This window comes from Chenopodium album, chromosome 19 (genome assembly GCF_948465745.1).
Source record: "Chenopodium album chromosome 19, dcCheAlbu1.1, whole genome shotgun sequence".
NCBI classification, from domain to species: domain Eukaryota; kingdom Viridiplantae; phylum Streptophyta; class Magnoliopsida; order Caryophyllales; family Amaranthaceae; genus Chenopodium; species Chenopodium album.
The window spans coordinates 42,574,150-42,595,037 of NC_137852.1; the positions used below are offsets into that span (position 1 = coordinate 42,574,150).

Here is a 20,888-nt window from a genome sequence, read left to right on the forward strand (position 1 = left end):
TTCAATTTTGGACAATTTTCCACTTATTTTGACCCGAAAATAAAAATTGCCGAGATGCTTACCATGGACCCTAATACACTCCGGGAGTCTATTTGGGTGGGTGCAACCAACCATTATGCCTTTAAATAGTCAATTTATACGTTCCAAACTTGCATCGATATCGTGAACTTAAGCCTAACACGGACATTTATGACCACATATAATGGTCATATATGGTTCCAAACGGCATAATATGACCCTAAGATGTATCCCCTAAGGTCTTAAGACTTTTTGCCAACGGGCTCGTCACCTCAAAAATTCCTTAAAAAGCGTGGATAATAGCCTTCAATTTTGGATTTTTTTGATCTTTTTTCGCCCGGAAATAAAAATTGCCGAGATGTTTACCATGGTCCCTAATACCCTCCGGGAGTCCAATTGAGTGGGTGGAATCATCTAATATGCCTTAAAACGATCAATTTATCCCATTTCAAACTTGCATTGATTTCATGAACTGAAGCCTTCTACGGACATTTTTGACAACATTTAATGGTCATATATGGTTCCAAAAGTCATTATATGACCCTAAGATGTATCCCCTAGGGTTTCAAGACTTTTCACCACCAGGTCACGTAACACCAAAAATTCCTCAAAAAGCGTGGATAATAGCCTTCAATTTTGGAATTTTTTGACCTTTTTTCGCCCGGAAATAAAAATTGCCGAGATGTTTATTTTGGTGCCTAATATCCTCCGGGAGTCCAATTGGGTGGGTGGAACCATCCAATATGCCTTAAAACGATCAATTTAACTGTTTTCGTACACGCCTCTTGTACTGGCTATAAGCTTTCACGTGGCCTGTATGTTGTCGGATAATGGTCATATATGGGTGGAAACTATATTATCTGACCCCGAGATGCATCCCGTAATGTTCCGTGAAATTCCGACACCGGGTCCTGACACCTCCTAAACCGCTCCGATTTTGTGTAGTAGAGACAATATTGTTTCTTTTCGCTCTCAGTAATTTCCATTGGTACCACTCTAGAATTTACTTTTCCCATTTGCACATCATTAACTTTTTGCCTTCTTAGTGATACACTTGTGGTTTATGTTTCTTACTAGCAATGACTGACACTGTTAATAATTAGCATATAACACCAGTTTAAGCTAACTGATCAAGGAAAGACTAAACTATCCCTTTTTAACACCCATTGTCTCGATTTGTGTGTCAAAAATTGTCCGATTAAGGTTTTCATCACTTCGAGGGTCATTTTAGTTATCAGGGTCCAAATTGAGCTCAAAATAGAAAAAAATAATGTAAAATATCTTGTTTGTGTGTCGCTTGTCATCATTCATTTTGAAAGTAAAAAAAATGTTTAATTAAGATTTTGGGTCATTTTGGCTCTTATGAGTCCGATTGAGCACAAATTGACAAAAAGAATAAAAAAATCGTAAATTTCATTTTTCCTGTTAAGAAATGCCTCGATGAAAAATAAATAGAGAATGATAATTTTTTTTCCTTAAAACATAAAAAATAAAAACAACAAGAAATCAAAAAGTGGCTTGTGTCTTTAGATTGTTGATTTTAAAAATTAGGAAATTTTAGAAAATAACACCACAAAACCAAATTTTGATTATAACACTACCAAAAAATAAACTTTTATTATAACACCACAAAAAAACTACAAATTTTGATTTCACCACCTCATAACAGATTTTTGGATGAAATCCATAAGTGGGGCCATGCATGACACGTGTCAAGTGCTAATTGGTTTAAAAATAATAATTTATTTAAAAAAAGTTATTTTTTAAAAAAACAAATACCCTAAACCCAAAACCCAGCCAGCTCCACCACCGACACCACCTTCCCAGTCACGTCGAGAGCTGGAGCCGAGCTGCCGACATTCCCTGCCCCCACCAATACTGTCGAAACCATCCCTTATTATCTCCCCCCTCCCCCGAAAACCACCCCAGCTTCACCTAGCCTCACAGATCCAATCATGAATTCGCACCGAGCAACCTGCAACCATCTTAGCGCGCCACTGCAAACAACTAATCCCACCTTTTGCCGTGGTTCGAAGGTGTTGCTGTTCGAATTTGTTGTGATTGTGGTTGGTATATGTGGTGGTTAGAATTGGTTGGGATTTGGGGTTCGAATTGGTTGGGATTTGGGGTTCGAATTGGTTAGGGTTTCGGCAACGGTGATGTTGCTATGGTAGGTGGTGATTTGCGGTGGTAAGGCGGGGTCGGGGTGGTTTTCGGGGAGGGGGAAATGAGGATTTCACCGGTTTTGGTGGGGCAGGAGTGCCAGCGGTGGGGGACAGATGGTGCCGGTGGTGGGGTGGGTTGAGTTAGGTTGTTTAGGGGTTTTTTATTTTTCATTTATTATTATTATTATTATTATTATTATTATTATTTCCCGTCAAAAAAAAAATTATTATTTAAACCAATAGGTTAGTGACACGTGTCTGTTATGAGCCCCATTAACAGATTCCATCCAAGAATTCGTGAAGTGGTGGTGAAATCAATTTTTTTGGGTTATTTTGTGGTGTTATAATAAAAACTTTATTTTTATTTTATTGTGGTGTTATAATTAAAATTTGAGTTTTTATGGTGTTATTTTCTAAAATTTGAAAAAATAAAATAAAATGAAATAAAATATATCAATTATCATCGAACACATTTTAATCTAGTTAAATTAGTAATATTAATAAAAGAAATCTATTTTAGCATTTTTAGTTCACAAGTACAGCTCAAAAATGCTATGTTTGTTCATAGAGTATTGGTATTCGCATCATCTAATACGTAGCATAACTTCCAGAAGGAAAAAAAAAATGAAGACTTGGCAAGTTACTAGCATACAATCTAGCTTACACAAGAGTATTATTAATCTATAAAGATATATCAATTACCAGATTTCAAAAAAAAAAAAAAAATTATAAAGATATATAAAAAAAATTTCTTTTTACATGAAGTTGTTTAAAGTGCAGGACTAAAAGTGTGAAGTGACAATGTGCAAGGTTACCATCTTTATCCAAAACTAAAAGTGTGGGATTTCCATCAATAACGCGATATAAAGTATCTGTTATAAGGGCTCTTCTATTGAAAAAGTTCGTCCATTGAGTGTCCCCTGGCTTGGCAAAGGCGACAGTACATGAAATCGGATTACCATAAATTATAAGCACTAGTAAATTAGAAGCAGCCGCATTATCATCATCAACACCAACCTTGAATAAGGCTGCTCTATTTACGAAATAGTTGATAGAACGATTGCCAATGTATCTCGGTTTAGGCAATGAAGGGAGATTGAGTCGTGTGTTTGTAAGAGGGTTGAACAAGTACATGTTATGCGTAGCATCTTCATGAGTTAATATCCAACCATTACTTAAGCCCCAACAACCCATTCCATCAGGAAAATTGACGTCGTATTTCTTCCGATTCCTTAATAAATTCAACACACTTTTGCTTCTTCTTTGGCCATCTACGTTCAAGATTTCTTCGTCGGTTTCTGTTAGAAGAAGCCATGGAATTTGACGATAATCCCAATTGTGTTCAATCTCTTGATATCACAATCAACTACAGCGGCTTTACGCCAACTGCGACACACACCAGACATTGCCACATAGTCGTCAACTGATACCAAGTAGTTTTCGATGATTTCTACCAGCAATTCTGTAGGTAGGTTTACCCAATCAACACTCGTTTCATCGTTTTTCCTGAAATCAACAAAATCAATCATAAAATTCAGTATCACTAAAGGTTTGTTCACATTTACTTAATTTCAATTCAGTTCAGTTCAGCTCCAATCAGTTCAGTTCAGCTCAATTAAGCTACGTACAATCAGTTCAGTTCAGTTCCTAATTTCTTTCTCTCATTATATATTCATTTCAGCTCAATTCAGTTCAGCTCTACTCCGTTCAGTTCAGTTCAGCTCCAATCAGTTCAGTTCCTTTAGTGTGAACAGACCCTAAATACAGTAAGTAATAGAAATGGAGATAGTATATGGTATGAAGTTTTGAGATTTTAAAAACTAGGGTCTCTTAATGATTTTGGGGGTTTCTCTTCCCAAAAAAAAAAAAAAAAAAAAAAAGATTTTGGGAGTTTGGTCAAAAAAAGGTCAATTTTGTAATTTTTGACATTTTTTCGCCCGAAAATAAAAATTTCCGAGATATTTACCATGGTCCCTAATACTCTCCGAGAGTTTAATTGGGTGGGTGGAACCATCCAATTTGTTTTTAAATGGTCATTTTACTCGTTTTCGTACATGCCTCTTGTGTTGGCTATAAGCTCTCACGTGGTCTTTATGTTGCCAGATAATGGTCATATATGGTCCACACAATATTGTATGATCCCGGGATTCATCCCGTAGTGTTCCGTGAAATTCTAACACCAGCTCCCGACACCTCCTAAATCGCTCTAATTTTGTGTATTGTAGTAGAGTTGTCAATTTGGGTATTCAAGTCGGATTTGGGTTGGGTCAAATCATGTCTCGGGTTAGATATGTCGGGTCAATCTAGCCTCATATCAGGTTCAAGTTCGGGTCAGATCAATTTCAGTTGAGTTTATTTTGGGTCGTTCACCTTTTCGAATATATGTCAGGTTCAATTCGAGCCAAATTCAGATCAGATTCAATTTCAGGTTCGGTTTGAGTGGGTTAATAGATGGTACATTCGGGTTCGAGTTAGTGTTGAGTTAGGTTTCGGTTCAAGTTCAATTCCAATAAATATCGATGTGCTCAAATTGAAACTATATAATTACGCCGTCCATAATTTGATCAGCTTTATCAAGATTTAAACCTATATATGTGTAATAGAGAACAAAAGGTAAACAACCTGAATCGGATTGTGGGTTTACAGATTTGTACTAGTATATAAGTTGAACAAAAGGCATATAAATTTTATTGAACCTTCCATGACTCGGGTACAGGTTCTAATTGGGCGAGTTGGGTCGGATTAAATCGGTTGACGGTTACTTTCAGGTTGGGAGCAGGTTCGGGTTCAGGTCAAAAAGTATTGGATCAAATCGGTTGTCTGTTAACATATGGTCATCAATTTTTGACAACTTTAGTTGGAAGTACTAGTACCCGACTTTAATTATGACTCTGACCAAGACAATAGTATTGGCAATTATAAGACGGTGTATTTTAGGGTCTACAAATTTCACTTTGGTGCCAACCGATAGGAGGAGTTGGAAGATTTGCAAGATGTTTCACTTTTTGTAGGAAACAATACAACTGTGATCTATATTATAGCACACAAGAGTACAAGACAGTGAACACACAAAACAATAAAAAAAATCAAGTATGTTAAATTAATTTTATAGTACAAATTAAAAATCATTCATTAAAGACTTAAAGTTACTATAAAAATAGTTAAAGTTACCCTTTTGATTTTGGGTAGGTTTAGGAAAGTTTTTTTTTTTTTTTTGAAGGGGGTTTAGGAAAGTTATTATATTAGATAGATTTATTATTTATGGTAATTTGATTTTGGGTAGATTTAGGAAAGTTATTATATTAGATAGATTCATTATTTATGGTAATTTGATTTTGGGTAGATTAGGAATGTTATTATATTAGATAGATTTATTATCGCAAGTACTAAATGCAGTATAAAATAACTTAAATGCAGGATTTAAAAAATAACACTTAAACATGATAAAGACTATATTACCCTTTTTATTTTTTTATTTTTTTTGGAAAGAATATTATCCTTTTTATACCCCTAACTAATTTCATTCTCCTTCTCCTTTACTAGCTATTACTGTAGTCAGAAGTTCGCTCCCTCCTATTCTCCAATCTCCATTGTCAAAGTTTCTGTCTTTTGGTAATTTGATTAAAAATAAAACTTTTTTATGGCAGAGGAAAGAGAAATCGAATAACTAATCCTCTTTATTGTGTGTATCAATGTATTTTCTTTGTTTACACTTTAAGGTTGGAAAGTTTAAACAATTAATTCAACTTTATCATCTTGCCATCTAATAAATACAGATAAAAAAATTAAAAATCTTAAATACTCATCTGACATGAGAATTTGAGATGTTCATGTCACTTAAATTCTGAAAGTTATAGGCAGTAAGGGCCTCGGAAAACAACTCCGTGAGGTGATAAAGGGCCCCAGAAAACAAATCCGGGAGGTAGTTAAGGCCCTCGGAAACGATCTCCGGTAGGTAGTGAAGGGCCCCGGAAAACAAATCTGGGAGGTGGTAAAGGGTCTCGGAATCCGGGAGATAGTAAAGGGCCCTGAATTTTTGTTACGGTAGGTGGTGAAGAAGCTCGGAAATCATAGCCGATATGAAGATGAAGCCCTGTAAAAATTTTACAAACAAGATTGAATCTGGATTTCGAAAAGGTTTAGTGATAGCATTGCTTTGCATTGGTATTGAAAAAATGAGAAACATGCGGATCAAGCATTGTGTTTGTCAATCTAATAAGTTTATGTAAAATATCTGAGATTTGTATGTGGAGGTTTAAGGTCTTGAGGATGAATAATGGTGAAAGTCTAAAAGTTTGCTGGGTAAAGCGCTTTTATATTTATATGTATATATATATATTTTATTTTTAATATTCTGGGTATAGGGTTAAAACAAGGGTATTTTTGGAAAAATAAAATTTAACTAAAAATTAAATTGTCCTGCATTTAGGTAAAATTATCCTGCATTTAGTACCTCCCTTTATTATTTATGGTAATTTGATTTTGGGTAGGTTTAGGAAAGTTATTATATTAGATAGATTCATTATTTATGGTAATTTGATTTTGGGTAGGTTTAGGAAAGTGATAAGTGGTAGAATTCTATTAGGTTTGGATTATATATGTTTAGTAGTCTATATATATGGGTCAATATCATCGATAAAACTCAAACAAAGAAAGCTTATGGCTGGTGATATTTTATTGAATCGACAAGAGCAAGATGATTTCAACCTCAGGTATTTTTTTTATTAAATTATTATTTTGTCAATTCTAATTTGGTTTCATTGGGTTGTGAATCTTGTGATCATAACTTAATTAACAACAAATCTAAATTAAAATAAAACCAAAGTGAAAAGAGAAGAACTCCAGAACCTTATTCAGAAATTTTAATTGAGCGTCTTGAATTAATATTTTTTTATTTAGAAATTCTAAATTAAAATTGATTCTTTCTTAATTTTTATTTTTATTTTTATTGAGTAATATCATAAAGCTTCATTTTATAACCTCTTTAAACATTTTTTTTTTTTTTGTCAAAAAAATGTTGAATCCTTGCAAATAAATAATACTGAAGACTGAAGTTTTGTATATTTATACTATCATTGTAAAGATCATTCTTCATGTATACATACATATATAGATGTAGGAATTTGGATTAATTATTGTAATTAATGATACCGATGATTTTCAGGAAAAAAGGTAAAACAAGTGTTGATTGGGCAAACCTACCTTCAGAATTGCTGGTAGAAATCATTGAAAATTACTTGGTATCAGTAGAAGACTATGAGGCAGTGTCTGGTGTGTGTCGTAGTTGGCGTAAAGCCGCCGTAGTTGGTTGTGATAGGGAGAGATTGAGACACAATTGGCGTTGTCGTCAAATGCCATGGCTTCTTCTAACGGATGGCAATGAAGAGATCCTGAACAAGGATGGCCCCTACGCAAGGTTAACTAGCCTTAAAAAGCGAAAAAGAAAGAGTAAAAGAAGAAGAAGAAGCGTGTTGAATTTATCAAGGTTTGACAAGAAGTACAATGTTAAATTCCCCCAAGGATACGGAAGGAGTTGTTGGGGTTGAAGTGATGGTTGGATATTAAGTCACGATGATACTCGCAACATGTATTTGTTCAACCCTCTTACCAAAACCCGAGTTAATCTTCCTTGTGAAACCACATTGCCTATGCGAAGATACTTTGACAATTATTTCATAAACAGAGCAGCCATTTTCAATGATAACACCGTGGAGGGGGGTTTACTTGTGGTTCTCATTTATAATCATTCCGGCAGTATCGCCTTTGCCAAGCCAGGGGATGCTGAATGGACCGAGGTTAAGATTCATAAAGTCCCTACGATAGTAGATGTTTTATATCGTATTGTTGATGGACAAGGCAGACTTTTGTTTGTAAATGACTATGGTGATCTTGCAGAATATCACCTTGATCAACAACAACAACCCAAGGTAACTTGGTACCACTCCAAACTCGAGTTTCTTCAACAATTTTGGACTAATAATGTTGGTGATAAATGTATATCCAATATATATCTTGTTAATTCTGGTCAGGATCTTCTCATGGTTTTGAGGTTTCTTGAGTTGGAAGTAATAGAACCCGACTTAGATTATGACTCTGATGAAGACAATAGTATTGGTAATTATATTGGTAATTATAATACGGTGTTATTTAGGGTCTTCAAATTTCAGTTTGGTGGCAACCGATGGGAGGAGTTGGAAGATTTGGAAGATGTTTCGCTTTTTGTAGGAAACAACACAACAATGTCGGTTTCTAAAGCTCATTCAGATTATTGTGAACCCAATTGCATATACTTCACCGATGATAACATAAGTTTGTATACATGGACGCCAGATAAACTTGGAGGACATGATATGGGTATCTTTCAAATCAAGGACAAAGTCTTTAAACCTTTTCATGTCCAAATTAATAATGCTCTTACACGCTCTTCCTATTGTTGTCCGTTTTGGTTTAGTCCTGCACTTTAATATCAAACAGAGGTAGTATTTTATCTCTGTAATTTTTGTAAAATCTGTTAACTGATTTAGCAAACAATTTTCAAGGACCAAGGTTTCAGTTCTTGTTGGACTACTGTTTTTATAAAATCTTTCATGTACTCAATTCATGTGAAATCTTATTAAGTTGCAAGTCTTCAACTTTTTTTAGACGAAGTTCCAATTAATCAATTTGATAAACAAAATTTGTTTATCAAATGGCAAAATGGTAAATAAAACAACATAAATGCACAGGCATCATGGCATTTTCGTAAATATATCAACAACAGTGGGACCCATATTTAATAAAAAGTTGTTGATTTTTTTACAATTGTGCCATTTGATAAACAAATTTTGTTTATCAAATTGATAAACTTGAATTTTTCCCTTTTTTTTTATTGTGAAAGCTTTATTTACTGCATATTAGGTGATGCGTATGACGATACTCTATGAGCGAACGTATCATTTTAATAGCTACTATTACTGATGCTAATTCATGATTGTATAGCTTATATTAGTGATATTTGCAATAATTTTGCATTACATATAGTGTTAATATTAAAACTGAAAGTAGAGGTCATTTTATCAAAAAAAGAAGGGAAGTAGAGGTCATGTGTCAAAACCACATCCGATCCGAAACCAAACCGAATTTATCTCTATGAAACAGAGGTAGTATTTATCTCTATAATTTTTGTAAAATCTGATAACTGATTTAGCAAAGAATTTTCAAAAGCCAAACCTTCACATCAGGAACATCAAAAACACAAGTAACTGCCCCTTTTATCCAAATCTCTCAGAAACTGCAGAACACATCTTCACTTGTTGTCCCAGAGCAGCTGATTTCTGGCAAAACATAACTCACCCACCCTCCTCAACCAAATCTGCAAATGAAACCTGTCAATTTTGGATTCTAAGGAATCTTAAAAACAATAACCCTGCCCAAAACTCTGTTCCCTGGAATGTCATTTTCAGTTTTGTTCTTTGGTTTATTTGGAAGAGAAGAAACTCTTGGATCTTTTCTAAAACAAACACCATCATCACATCATCTACTTCCCAGTGCCTTTGGGCTGCTAGTGAATGGTTTTTCTCCACTTCTCCATACTCTAGATTAGAGCCTAAATCCCTTGCCTGGGAAGCCCCTCCATAACCTTTTCTGAAAATCAACCTAGACGCTTCTTTCCTTCCACACACCAAAAGTTCAGGATGTGCAGCTGGTGTCTGCAGAAACGACATGGGAACTTGGGTTGGGGGCTTTCAGTGGAAAGGCTTCTGCACTGATGCCAAGGATGCTGAGCTAATGGCAATTAAGCTTGCATTAGAATGGATAGGGGAGAGAAGATGGAGCAAATGTCTTATTGAAAGTGACTGCAAATACATCATTGAGGATATTACTCAATCTGCTCAAACTACTCTAACCCCAAAAATACTTGATTGCAGGCTGCAGCTTCAAAGACTAACTGAGGTCAAGCTCTTCTATGGAGAAAGAGGGAAAAACATGGTGGCTGACATCCTAGCTAAAGATGCAAGGGAGAAGCTAAATGTTTTGAATACTCAATGTAACCTTGCTGTACCACCAGATATATGTATTAACAATCTATCTAAAGACATTGATGCTAATTCTAAGGATTGTGATCCACAGGATGTCATTTTGTACCAAGCCCAGAGGGTTAGGCAAACTTTTGTAAACAATTTAACTATTAATTAATCCACCTGTTTTCCCTAAAAAAAAAAAAAGGTTTCATATTTGTTGGACTACTGTTTTAAAAATCTTTCATGTACTGATCTCATGTGAAGTCTAGATTGTATGCTATTAATTTGCAAGTCTTCAAATTTTTTACTACGCATTGGGTGATGCGTATGATAATACTCTATGAGCAAACGTAGCATTTTAATATCTACTTCATTAGTGATATTAGTGATGCTAATTCATGATTGTATAGCTCATATTAGTGATATTTGCATTACATATAGTATTAATATTATAATTGAAAGTAGAGGCCATGTGTCAAAATCACACCCGATCCGAAATCCCGATTCAAATTTCAACTCATGTACACATAATAATTTAACACACCTCAACTTTAAAAATTGATCCGACTTCATCAGATCCGATTCGATCATCCAAATTGACACCTCTAACTAAAAGGTGGTTTGTTTCTTAATTAACTTCAGGGTCAAGTGACCAAAATTACATCTAAATGCTATTTATCGCACTTGCTTTGAAATTCTTTTTGAAAGATAATAAAATTGATGTTTATGTTTTTATTTAAATTAGACCTCTATAAAAGGACATTTTCGACAAATTTTCCCATTGATAATGGTAAACCTTGCTGCCAAGAAAAATCCCCTAAAAATAAGAGTATCGTCAGCACAGTGTTCTGCAATGGTGCTACCGAAAATGGATTCTTACACCGCAAAATGGGCGATACCTTCAGCTTATCTTTATCATCATCAATTATCAAGTTTCAACCCCATTTTTAATTTCATTTTTTTGCCTTCCAATCCCCCTTCCCCTGGTAAGAACACAGATTAATCTTGCTGTAATTATTTTTCCTGTTTCATGCAAAATTTGATTTTTTTTTTTTTATTTTTTTTTTTTTTACAATTCACATTATTTTCAATGCTAGAGGATTTTTGTTATGTTTCCCAGATGAATAATTTTGATATTCATGCTGATTATTGATATGGGTTGCTGTTTAATTCTGAAATTTCAATCAAATTTTGCATTTTTTTTTTGGGAATTAACAGGGGAGTTTGTACAATAATATGGGGAAATCCAAGGAAGAGGACAAGATAGAGAAGATTATACGTGGATTATTGAAACTTCCAGAAAATCGGCGATGCATCAATTGCAACAGTTTGGTAAAATTCTTTTTCTTAATTTGTTTGAATTTTTTCTGATTTTTTTGTATTAAGTTATTGATTTTTTTGGGGGGAATTCAATGGATTACATTAGCAAAATCTTTACTTAATATATTTTCTACGTTGTAAAATAGTATAGACCCCATAATTGATGACAAAATTGTACCAATTGGTGTTATTAATGCTTATCAAATGATATACCAAGTATATTTCTATTTTAGCTTCTCGTTTAGCCCGGTTTAGCCCTTTCCTTCAAACTTGGTAGTTAATAAATGGTAAAGGTGATTGATTGAATAGAAATGAGGTATCATGGGCTTATATGTTTTGCTTAAAAGCTTTTATGCAATGTCTAGTTATTTGCCTATCTGTATTCTCACAACATTGAGTTAGATATCACTAAGATTTAAATGTTATTTGATCTTTGAAAATGCTAATGTGGCATATAATTTGTATTTAGTTACCCGTCTAAATGGCCGAGGTTTTCTTGTGAGCTGGGATCCCTATACACCCCGTACGAAATAGGTCTTGCTGATCCCTATACACCCCGTACATAATAGGTCTTGCTATGGCCAATAAATAACACCAATTGCATTATGATGTTCATCCCAAACTTTTACATTAAGAATTTAGAATGTAAAATTTATAGATTTGGGTTATACTTTCCGAGGCAAATTTATGCTTAGATTTGTATGCATGGAGGTACTGGTTGTAAGTTGTAACTTATTTACTTTAAGATGGAATCTAATGATTATCCGTTCTGCATACTGCTGTTTTTCAGCCATCATTCTTGATGCTAGAATTGTTATATACCTAAATTCTACTTGTGGAAGGATTTGATCTGAATTCATCTTATAATCATCCCTCAACAATCTTCTTTAGGATACAAGAGAATTGGTGTTGCACTTTGCTTGAACTTAATAACCACTTTTGTGATTAAAGTATTCGCTTATAATCTTATACAAGTCTTTTACCCTGAGATAAACTCAGTTTTTTTTTTTTTTTTTTTTTAATACTCTCATAATATTATTCCTATAAAATGCGGCATATGAAGTTTTAAATCTTCATAAATACGAAGTATAAACATTTTTGAACAAAAGCCATTTATCAGAAATAATATAAGAAATTTATCTAAAGATTTCAGTTAAAAGAAGATATGTATACGACTCTCGAAGATTATTTTGTAGATGAATTTATTTCCTTTAATGAGATTATGTCACAAATGTCTTGCTTATTATTTAAGTAGTACGTTAATGATACACCGCCAGCTTGTATCTGAAATAATACAATGTTGTTACGTATTTCTTTGCCTTGCTCCTGAACATACGTCTTATCTTGAATCAGGGACCACAATATGTTTGCATGACATTTTTGACATACGTGTGTACAAATTGTAGCGGGGTGCAGTAAGTATCTATGTGTTCTTTTAACAGAAATTGTGTTTTTGATGATACTCTTGCTGGGTATTTTTACACCAGTGAATATCATCTCATCATAGCACCTTAGATATGAAATGATGAGTGGCCTTCTGATTTTATTTTTCCAGCCGTGAATTCACTCATCGTGTAAAATCTGTATCGATGGCCAAATTCTCCATGGAAGAAGTTACTGCTCTTCAAGCAGGAGGAAATGAGGTGTGTACATGTGTACTCATTCACTTATTATATGTATGCTATGATATCGTCAAGTGTACGGTCTAACCTACTTGTATTCTTAAAGAGAGCAAGGCAGATTTACTTCAAAACATGGGATCCACAGCGTAATTCTCTCCCAGAAAACAGGTTAGTGCACTTTGAATTGAATTTAAACTAGTGTACTGCTGTGAACAATATTTATGTGTTTTCTGTTACATTGGTTTTGTTGCAGTAATATGCATAGAATTCATGATTTTATCAAGCATGTCTATGTGAATAAACAGTATACCGGTGAGACCCATCCTGCTTCGGCTCAAAGGTCACGAAATGTAAGCCCTTGAACTGCATCTTATTCAATTCCTATTCATCTAGGGACAATTTTTGTATGTTATAAAAGAATTTAAATCCTATTCTTGCAATTAATGCTTATGTTGTAATTTGAGTTAAAATTTGTAAAGGGGAATTCTTATGTTGTAATTTGAGTTAAAATTTTGTTCCCTATAACCTGTCTTCTTTGGAACCTATTTTATCCAGAGTGGAACGTACGAGCCTTATGAACACAAAAGAGTAGTTAAGGGTGAAAGCTCTACTTCTCATGTGAAAACTATTGACAAATATAGTAGATTTGCTAGTGATGAATCTAGAAGCCCTCAGTACTCGGGAGAATTCTCTAGATACGGTGATTCCAGGGCTGGTTCGTCTCGTTTTGAGGGTACAGAAGGTCGCTATCAAGTGGATGACACTAGAATTTCTGGGCGGGCTGCTACCCAGATGTTTACCACTGAAGACATTAAGCCCAGAAGGAGGTCCCCTGATCGCCGACTGAGTAGTGATGCAAAAAGCCCTACACTACATCATGTGAAAGAGATCCTTGGAGAAAACTCTGTTGCTTTACGTGTTGCCAATCATCCTAAATTTGCTGATAGGAGATATGATAAAGCTGCTACTGCTAATGCTGTGAGTACTTTGCTGAATCTATGGTTGATTCCATGTTAGTGAAATGCTGCTGATTTTAGTTTCATGTTAAAAGTAGCTCAATGATATGTGCAGCAGGAGGGTGATCATCATAAAGAAAGCCATAGAAGTGTAGATCATAATGAAACAACTCTTCAAAGATCTGTTTCAGCTGATGTTCAGGTGGGCTATATATTGGAACCTTCTTTATTTTTTGGTTGAGGTACTATTGTATGCAATTTCTTTAACCTATCATAGAATCCTTTATTGTTCTACATGCTATAGTCATTAGTTCAATATTAGTTGCTGCTTGTCCTTTTTTTTTTATGAGGTAAATATTTCTGTATCTGACGGAAGGCATATCTGCTTTATTTGAATATGGCTTTATACCTTAAGTATTGATATGGGTTAAGATTCTCAAAAATATTTGGCTTTTACCCAAATTGATACATGATGTTTGGTTTGTTAGAACACTGCAGAATCTGGAAGTCAACCACCATCCAGCCGCGTTGAACCGAAACGCAAAAGTGAAAGCTCTGGATCATTGGATGTCTTTACAGATTTTTCTTCTCGATCTGATATATCTGTCCAAAGTCTTGGTCCACAAACGAATATTGTCATGAAGCCACCTGCAAGGAATACTCCTGGTTATTCTCATCCTAATACTTTGGAATTCTTGCTATTTGAATTATTTTCTCGGGCTGAAATGACCCATAGTGATCAGTCTGGAATTCCCTGTGAGGAAAATGATGTATCAAGTCCTTCAAGCAATCGTTCAACATGGAATCATGTACTAGCACCATCCACAAGCGGTAATCATATTTTTAATCATCACATGAACTGCCATTATTTTCAGTGGCTCTGAGGATTTTTTAACATGTTGCAGTATCTCAAGCTTTAACTGATGAGTGTACTTCGTATTCTGCTTCTGCTACCACCACATCCAATACTTTATCCATCAGCATGCCAGCAAGATCAACTGATGCAGATACTCCTAAAGGTTCTACTTCTCAGATGGTGCCGGATCTTCTTGGTGATGATGGTGTGTATGCCACTGCAGATATTGGCGTAAAGCAGTCTCCAAGTACACAGCATCTTGGGCCTACCCCGGTTTCAGATACTTTCTTTGCTCCTATTCAAACCAGCCATTTGAATGAAGGTGCAAATAATCAGGTAAGACTTAATGTACTCCATTTCTGTATTGTGGTGAAGAAAATTGATTTAACTTGACTATCATATTTTTTTTTGGCAATTGACATATTAGCATGTCAATGTAAAATCTTAGTGGTCAAGACTCAAGAGATGCTCCGAAATGGAGATTTTTGCGTGAAATGCATGTCGATAGCCTTTGTGAAGCATTACTGTGCCAATGAGCTAGAGTTCTATACTTCTATTGTTCCTCTCCTGTTAGGCCGAACACATTTAATCCTCAAACTTGTGAAGTACAATTAATGTTAAATGATAATTACTTTGCTATCAGATTGGAAATTTTGGACCGAAGTAATGAGAAATGGAGAAAGAAGGTAAGAGAGAGGCTAGGGAAACCTCTCTTGACCCTTCTCTGGTCTTGGCCCTTAATGTTAGTAGTCTCTTTTCCCTTAATCTCTCTAAACCATTCTTGTCTACTTGGTCCTGAATTGTAAAAGTTTAAGCGAATCAGACACTTAAAAGTTTTTAATAATTTTCCATGCATTGTATGGAAGTACACCACCTAATTTCCGTGTTAGATGCGTTTTCCAGTGAACAACAAGAAATTTAGCCACTGTTATAAAAAAAAACTGTCTGAGATAAGTGTCAAACTGTCTGCCTGTTGAAGCTTGCAGATTTGTCAGACATGTAAAAGGACATAGGTTTGAAGCCTTGCTTTGTTACATGAAGGCTTGAGATGCATGAATCAGTAACATTACTTATTTTTTATGATACTTGGCAGCCAACAATGTTGCCCCCAGCATCATTTACTCCAGTAATTTTTGGCGATCCTACTGCACAATCACCTCAGCCTGCTCAAGGTCCAACTGGAGAAGCAGAATCTTTGATTGAAATGAAGCCGTATCTTGCAGACACAAAAACTGGTGGAAGGAAAGAGCTTCCTGCAGTAAGCATTAATATAATCTTGTTAAATTTATGTTTCCTTATTACGAATTTCTCAAATTACTTGTCTTCTCTGTAGGACCTTTTTGCTTCTCCCTATCAATTAAGCTCAATTTCAGCCTCAGGGTGGCCAGCTGGTTCAAATAATGGCATGGGCTTTAATGACATGCATTATTACCCTCCTCAGATGGTATGTTTTATTATTATTGTATTAAATTCCTTTTGTTCCGGATTTAATTATACACTTCTATCTTAGAAAATGCTCTATTATTATTTTAATGAATCTTTCTTTTCATTACTAAAAATTTATGGCCCAATTCTTACATTTAATAAAAAAAAAATAATAATAATAACCCTTTATCTTCTGCCACATATATACTTTATCAATAAATAAACAATTGATAACCAAACAATAACTTATCTCATAAACTATGTGACATGATAAGTGTCAAATTTATTTTGGGATGGAGGGTGTAATATTGAAGACTTTACCAAAATTTGATTATATTAGATTTGCTTGATTGTAAAGGAACTTTGATGGTATATTTGAATCCTTGGGTGTCTTAAATAAACTTTTCCTTGTCTCTCTGATTATATGTGGATTTTTAATTCCAGAAAATACCACCATTTCAATATGTGGCCAAATCAAGTAACCCATTTGACACGAATGACAACACTGGTCTACCTCATACTAACTTGGTACAGTTATTTTTTAATTTTCACCCCTAATAAAGCTTATAGTTCTTGAAAGATATTTTGCAACTTGACTGAACTTGTATTGAATTTGATGTTTGAACATGAATTCACCTTAACACTGAGCCTTTTAGTAGAATTCTAGAAGATGATAATTAGTGGCCAATGGTCTGGGCATGTACCTTTTTGAAGGGGGGAGTTTGTATTATTCCATCTTTTATTTCTCGTAGCATCGAAATGAAGCTAATAGGCATAGCACTATACCAACTTCTCCAACACTACTCCCCATGCTGTATGAAATATATTACAAACTTACAAAGCAATATCATCACAAGCTATGCTTAATGTGATGCAGTCTTCTGCAATGGGATTTATGCAAGGAGGATCGAGTCACTCATTCATTCCAGCAGGCTTGTCACATGCTACAAGATTTGGATCACATCTTCCAGGTTCTGCAAGTGCGCATCATCAATCACCTTATGCTCCAGGTGGTTCTTCACATAGTATATGTTTCTTCTCTTCCATATTCATGTCAAGTTTTTTTTAATTAATTTGTCTGCACCAGGCTTGTTTGATTTGCTTAAAAGTGCTTCGAATGTTTCAGGTGCATATATGGGGCAGCATTTTTACCATAACAAGCCATCAACCAGGTATTTGATCTTTAACGTGTTGGGAATGAAATTGACTTAAATAATCCATGTTTTGTGTCGACTAGTGTATTAATTTCCCATGTTAATATTGTGGTGCAGCCTACAAGGAACGAATGGCTTTGGTGGCGATGTAGGATCAACAGTATTGTTACATTCAAATCAGCAGTCTCTATATAGATATCCAGCCCCTACAGACCAAAGTTCATATCCCATGGGTGGAGGAAATCCATTTGGGTAAATGATGAGCCAGAACTTGTGAATTTATGGTGTTTTTCGATCACACTCTTTTTTGCTGTAGCCTCCAAATCCAACCAGAATGCTATTATGTTCAAGGTTGTGAAGTAATTGAATTAATTCGTGTCGTCTTATCTGGTCAAGGCTAGATATGTAAGCCGGCTAAGTGACTCAGAGGAGCATTTTTATGAGAAGCAAAGAATCAGCTGCGAAATTTCTAGTGAATATGTTGTATATCAGCCTAGCAGGGCTTTCTTTTTTCTGGTTAATGCTACTTGCTTTTCTCCTCGAATCACTGTTTTACCTGTGAATATTGGCCAATTCGTGGTCAAATGATATGACAGGAAATCTAACTGAAAAGTATGTTTGCTTTTGCCTAATAAAAAGTCGGTTAAATGGCTAACTATTAGTCATATAACACTCAATTACATACTTGGTATATTGATTTTTTTTTCCTATTGTGCTTAACATGGATAGACATTTTGTGTTTTACATAATATGAAGAAAAGAAAAGAAAGGAAAAGAAAAAAAAAACTAAATATTTAAAACTTAATGATTAATGTCTTTGAAATTGTTACTGGTAATTGATTAATGTCTTAAAAAAAAATTATGAATTTTCAAAATTGTCATCCAAGACCTTAATTAATGATTAAAGTAAATATGGTAGCACTCGATATATAAAAGTACTTTGAAAATTTCGTGAATAGATAAGAAACCTAAAAAGGTATAAATAGTTAATTAAAAAAAACCGATATTGAATTATTATAATTTACTCTTAAGATCATCTAGAAATCATGGATTACTCCATACTCGTGAATAATGATTTATAATTCCACTCATAGAATCCAATAATTGGAAAAAATAAATGAGAAATTTCACATGGCAACAAACCTAAATGGTTCACATGTGACTCTAAAATTAGCATCTTGTTGGCTTGTTTTACTCTATATATTACAACTTGTGCATTTATATATCTATTCAACCAATTGTCCCTTGTATATATAAACCTCCAAATCAGTGCTCCAAAAACCTAGCAAAACACCTATAATTATTTTTGCAAAATTTCATCTATCACTTGCTAAATATGATGAAGTTCAAGAAAGCTAGATCATTAACAATATTGTTAATGTTCATAATAATGAGTTTTAGCATAATGTCAAGAAATTGCAATGCAACAACATTTCAAGAGTGTTATATTCCATGTTACATTCTTTGTGCTATTCAACCAACTCACACTCTTTCTTATTGTGCTTTTGAGTGTCTTAGGGATTGTATTATCCCTTCAAATAATACCCTTGCTACTTCCTTCCATTTTTGCAACCTTGGTTGTGCTTCTTCTCATTGCACCAACATTAGTACCATTAAAAAACCAGGTACGCACATATGTACAATTTAATTTTTTTTTATTATACATCGGTCTTTTGGTTAACATAGTTTGGATAATTATATTCCTAAAAATGCTGATTATTATAAACAAATGAGAAACGGTTAGCACGTGGTAGTTAATAATGGTCATTATTTTGTAAAATAATTATTATCTTTGTAGACATTTTTATTATCATGCATTTTATTGTAATTATATTGTGACCAATTTGTATTTAAATCGACCATTGCAGGTGGAAAAGAAGTAGAAGGGTGTGTTAAATCTTGCTCTGGAGTTTGCCAGAGGAACTACTTGAATAACTTAGCTCCATAAGACCATAACAACACTTTTCTTAGTTAATGTGCTTATTTTATTAAGCTCCATTATTTTAAAACTATTTCGTATTGTCCTTACTTATTTTTTTATACTTCGTATTATATTTTGGGGATTCTTGTAGTCTCTTAAAATACTGGAAAAGTGTAAGAATTCAACGTTGAATTTTGGGTAGTGCCACAGTAAGTTTATGTTCGGAGTTCTTGTGTAATCAACTTATTCAAGTGTCATTAACATCGTAATTTCTGTATACGCAATAATTAATTTCCATCATTTTTTAATCTAGCGCCTAATGATAAAGCATGCATGTATACATGCATATAATAAGTAAAAATAACTTCTCATACTACAAAATCATTTGTGCATTATATTCGTTAATGACATGGATGATGTGGTGTTACATTAGTACATGATGAAATATCTTATTATGATGTAATCCGAGGTTTGTTGTAGTTGTAATAGCTGTATTATTGTCGGAGAAAGAAATTGTGTTTTCAAGCAAATGTGGATAAATTTTTAATACTTGTATTTAATTGTGTATGTGACGGTGTGACCTAACCTCCATGATGAAAAATTATTTGCATACGTTGTTGGATTCCTTAAATAAAACCAACCACACGTAAGAATAGTTGGTGAAAATGTGAGTATGAATGTATGGGCAATCGCACTAAAGTTTTTGCGTCATTTCACAAAGATACTAATATTCTACAAATAAAATAACGAGGTTCATATAACAAACATTTATAAAACACTTGTAAATTACAAGGGTCTGGCCGTTTGGGTGCACTCAGAAAGAAAGAGTCTACTTTACAAGTTTAACGAGGTATCATCCAAAATAATATGTGTATCAATAGGAGTAATCCCTTATGCTTATAAATTTATTTAGCCCAACTTTTCTTTTTGAGTCATCCATTTGAATTTGCCTTGATCTTTAAATAATCATACGAGTGGATCTGCCAATTTACTACTTTTCACATTCACTAAATATCTAATTTGGTTACTCTAAGTGTTTCTCTTCAGCTTAATTTTAGTTCTGTTCAATTCAGTCCAATTCAGATCCAATCAGTACAGTTCCTAATTTCCTTCTCTCATAAAATAATCATTTCACCTTTATTCAGTTCACTTCACCTCCAATCAATTCAGTTCAGCTCACTACATTAAATCGAACAGACCCTAAATTTCCCTCTTATGGAGTTGGTGGGGAATTCACCTTGTAACTTTAAGGTCATGACTCGAGCCCCACTAATTATAAAATGTTTGGGAGTAGGGGATTCCCTTACCTTCCATCCCCTTCTACTCTCAAGCGATGACCAGTGGAGCCAAGCTGGCAGCTCAGTAGGGTCCTTCATCTTAGCTAAAAATAGGTTATTTTCTTATCTCACCACCCCCAAAAGTTAATATGGATCCAAATATGATAAATATAC

The 20,888-nt window shown here is 34.3% G+C and overlaps 3 protein-coding genes across 4 annotated transcripts; all 3 read left to right on the forward strand.

Annotated features, from left to right (window-relative positions):
• The first annotated feature begins 6,842 nt into the window (after positions 1-6,842).
• Positions 6,843-8,647, forward strand: LOC145594427 (F-box protein SKIP23-like). The gene is made up of 3 exons (XM_081650739.1): positions 6,843-6,895; positions 7,348-7,599; positions 7,867-8,647. Exons 1-3 carry the CDS (start codon positions 6,843-6,845, stop codon positions 8,645-8,647), a joined length of 1,086 nt encoding a protein of 361 aa, XP_081506865.1.
• Positions 8,648-10,996: 2,349 nt separating this feature from the next.
• On the forward strand, positions 10,997-13,519 carry LOC145595743 (putative ADP-ribosylation factor GTPase-activating protein AGD14). The gene is made up of 6 exons (XM_081652162.1): positions 10,997-11,169; positions 11,402-11,515; positions 12,857-12,918; positions 13,059-13,146; positions 13,232-13,293; positions 13,379-13,519. Exons 2-6 carry the CDS (start codon positions 11,420-11,422, stop codon positions 13,485-13,487), a joined length of 417 nt encoding a protein of 138 aa, XP_081508288.1. The 5' UTR covers positions 10,997-11,169; positions 11,402-11,419; the 3' UTR covers positions 13,488-13,519.
• A 398-nt stretch (positions 13,520-13,917) lies between these two features.
• On the forward strand, positions 13,918-18,060 carry LOC145595742 (uncharacterized). Of its 2 annotated transcripts, none has more exons than XM_081652159.1 (9): positions 13,918-14,103; positions 14,197-14,283; positions 14,570-14,912; positions 14,987-15,273; positions 16,031-16,195; positions 16,271-16,381; positions 17,240-17,372; positions 17,489-17,534; positions 17,634-18,060. In XM_081652159.1, the coding sequence occupies exons 1-9, from the start codon at positions 13,918-13,920 to the stop codon at positions 17,770-17,772; spliced, it is 1,497 nt and encodes a 498-aa protein (XP_081508285.1). In that variant the 3' UTR covers positions 17,773-18,060. The 2 variants fall into 2 exon arrangements, with proteins under 2 accessions (XP_081508285.1, XP_081508286.1); XM_081652160.1 differs by having other exon boundaries at positions 16,311-16,381.
• The last annotated feature ends 2,828 nt before the right edge of the window (positions 18,061-20,888 follow it).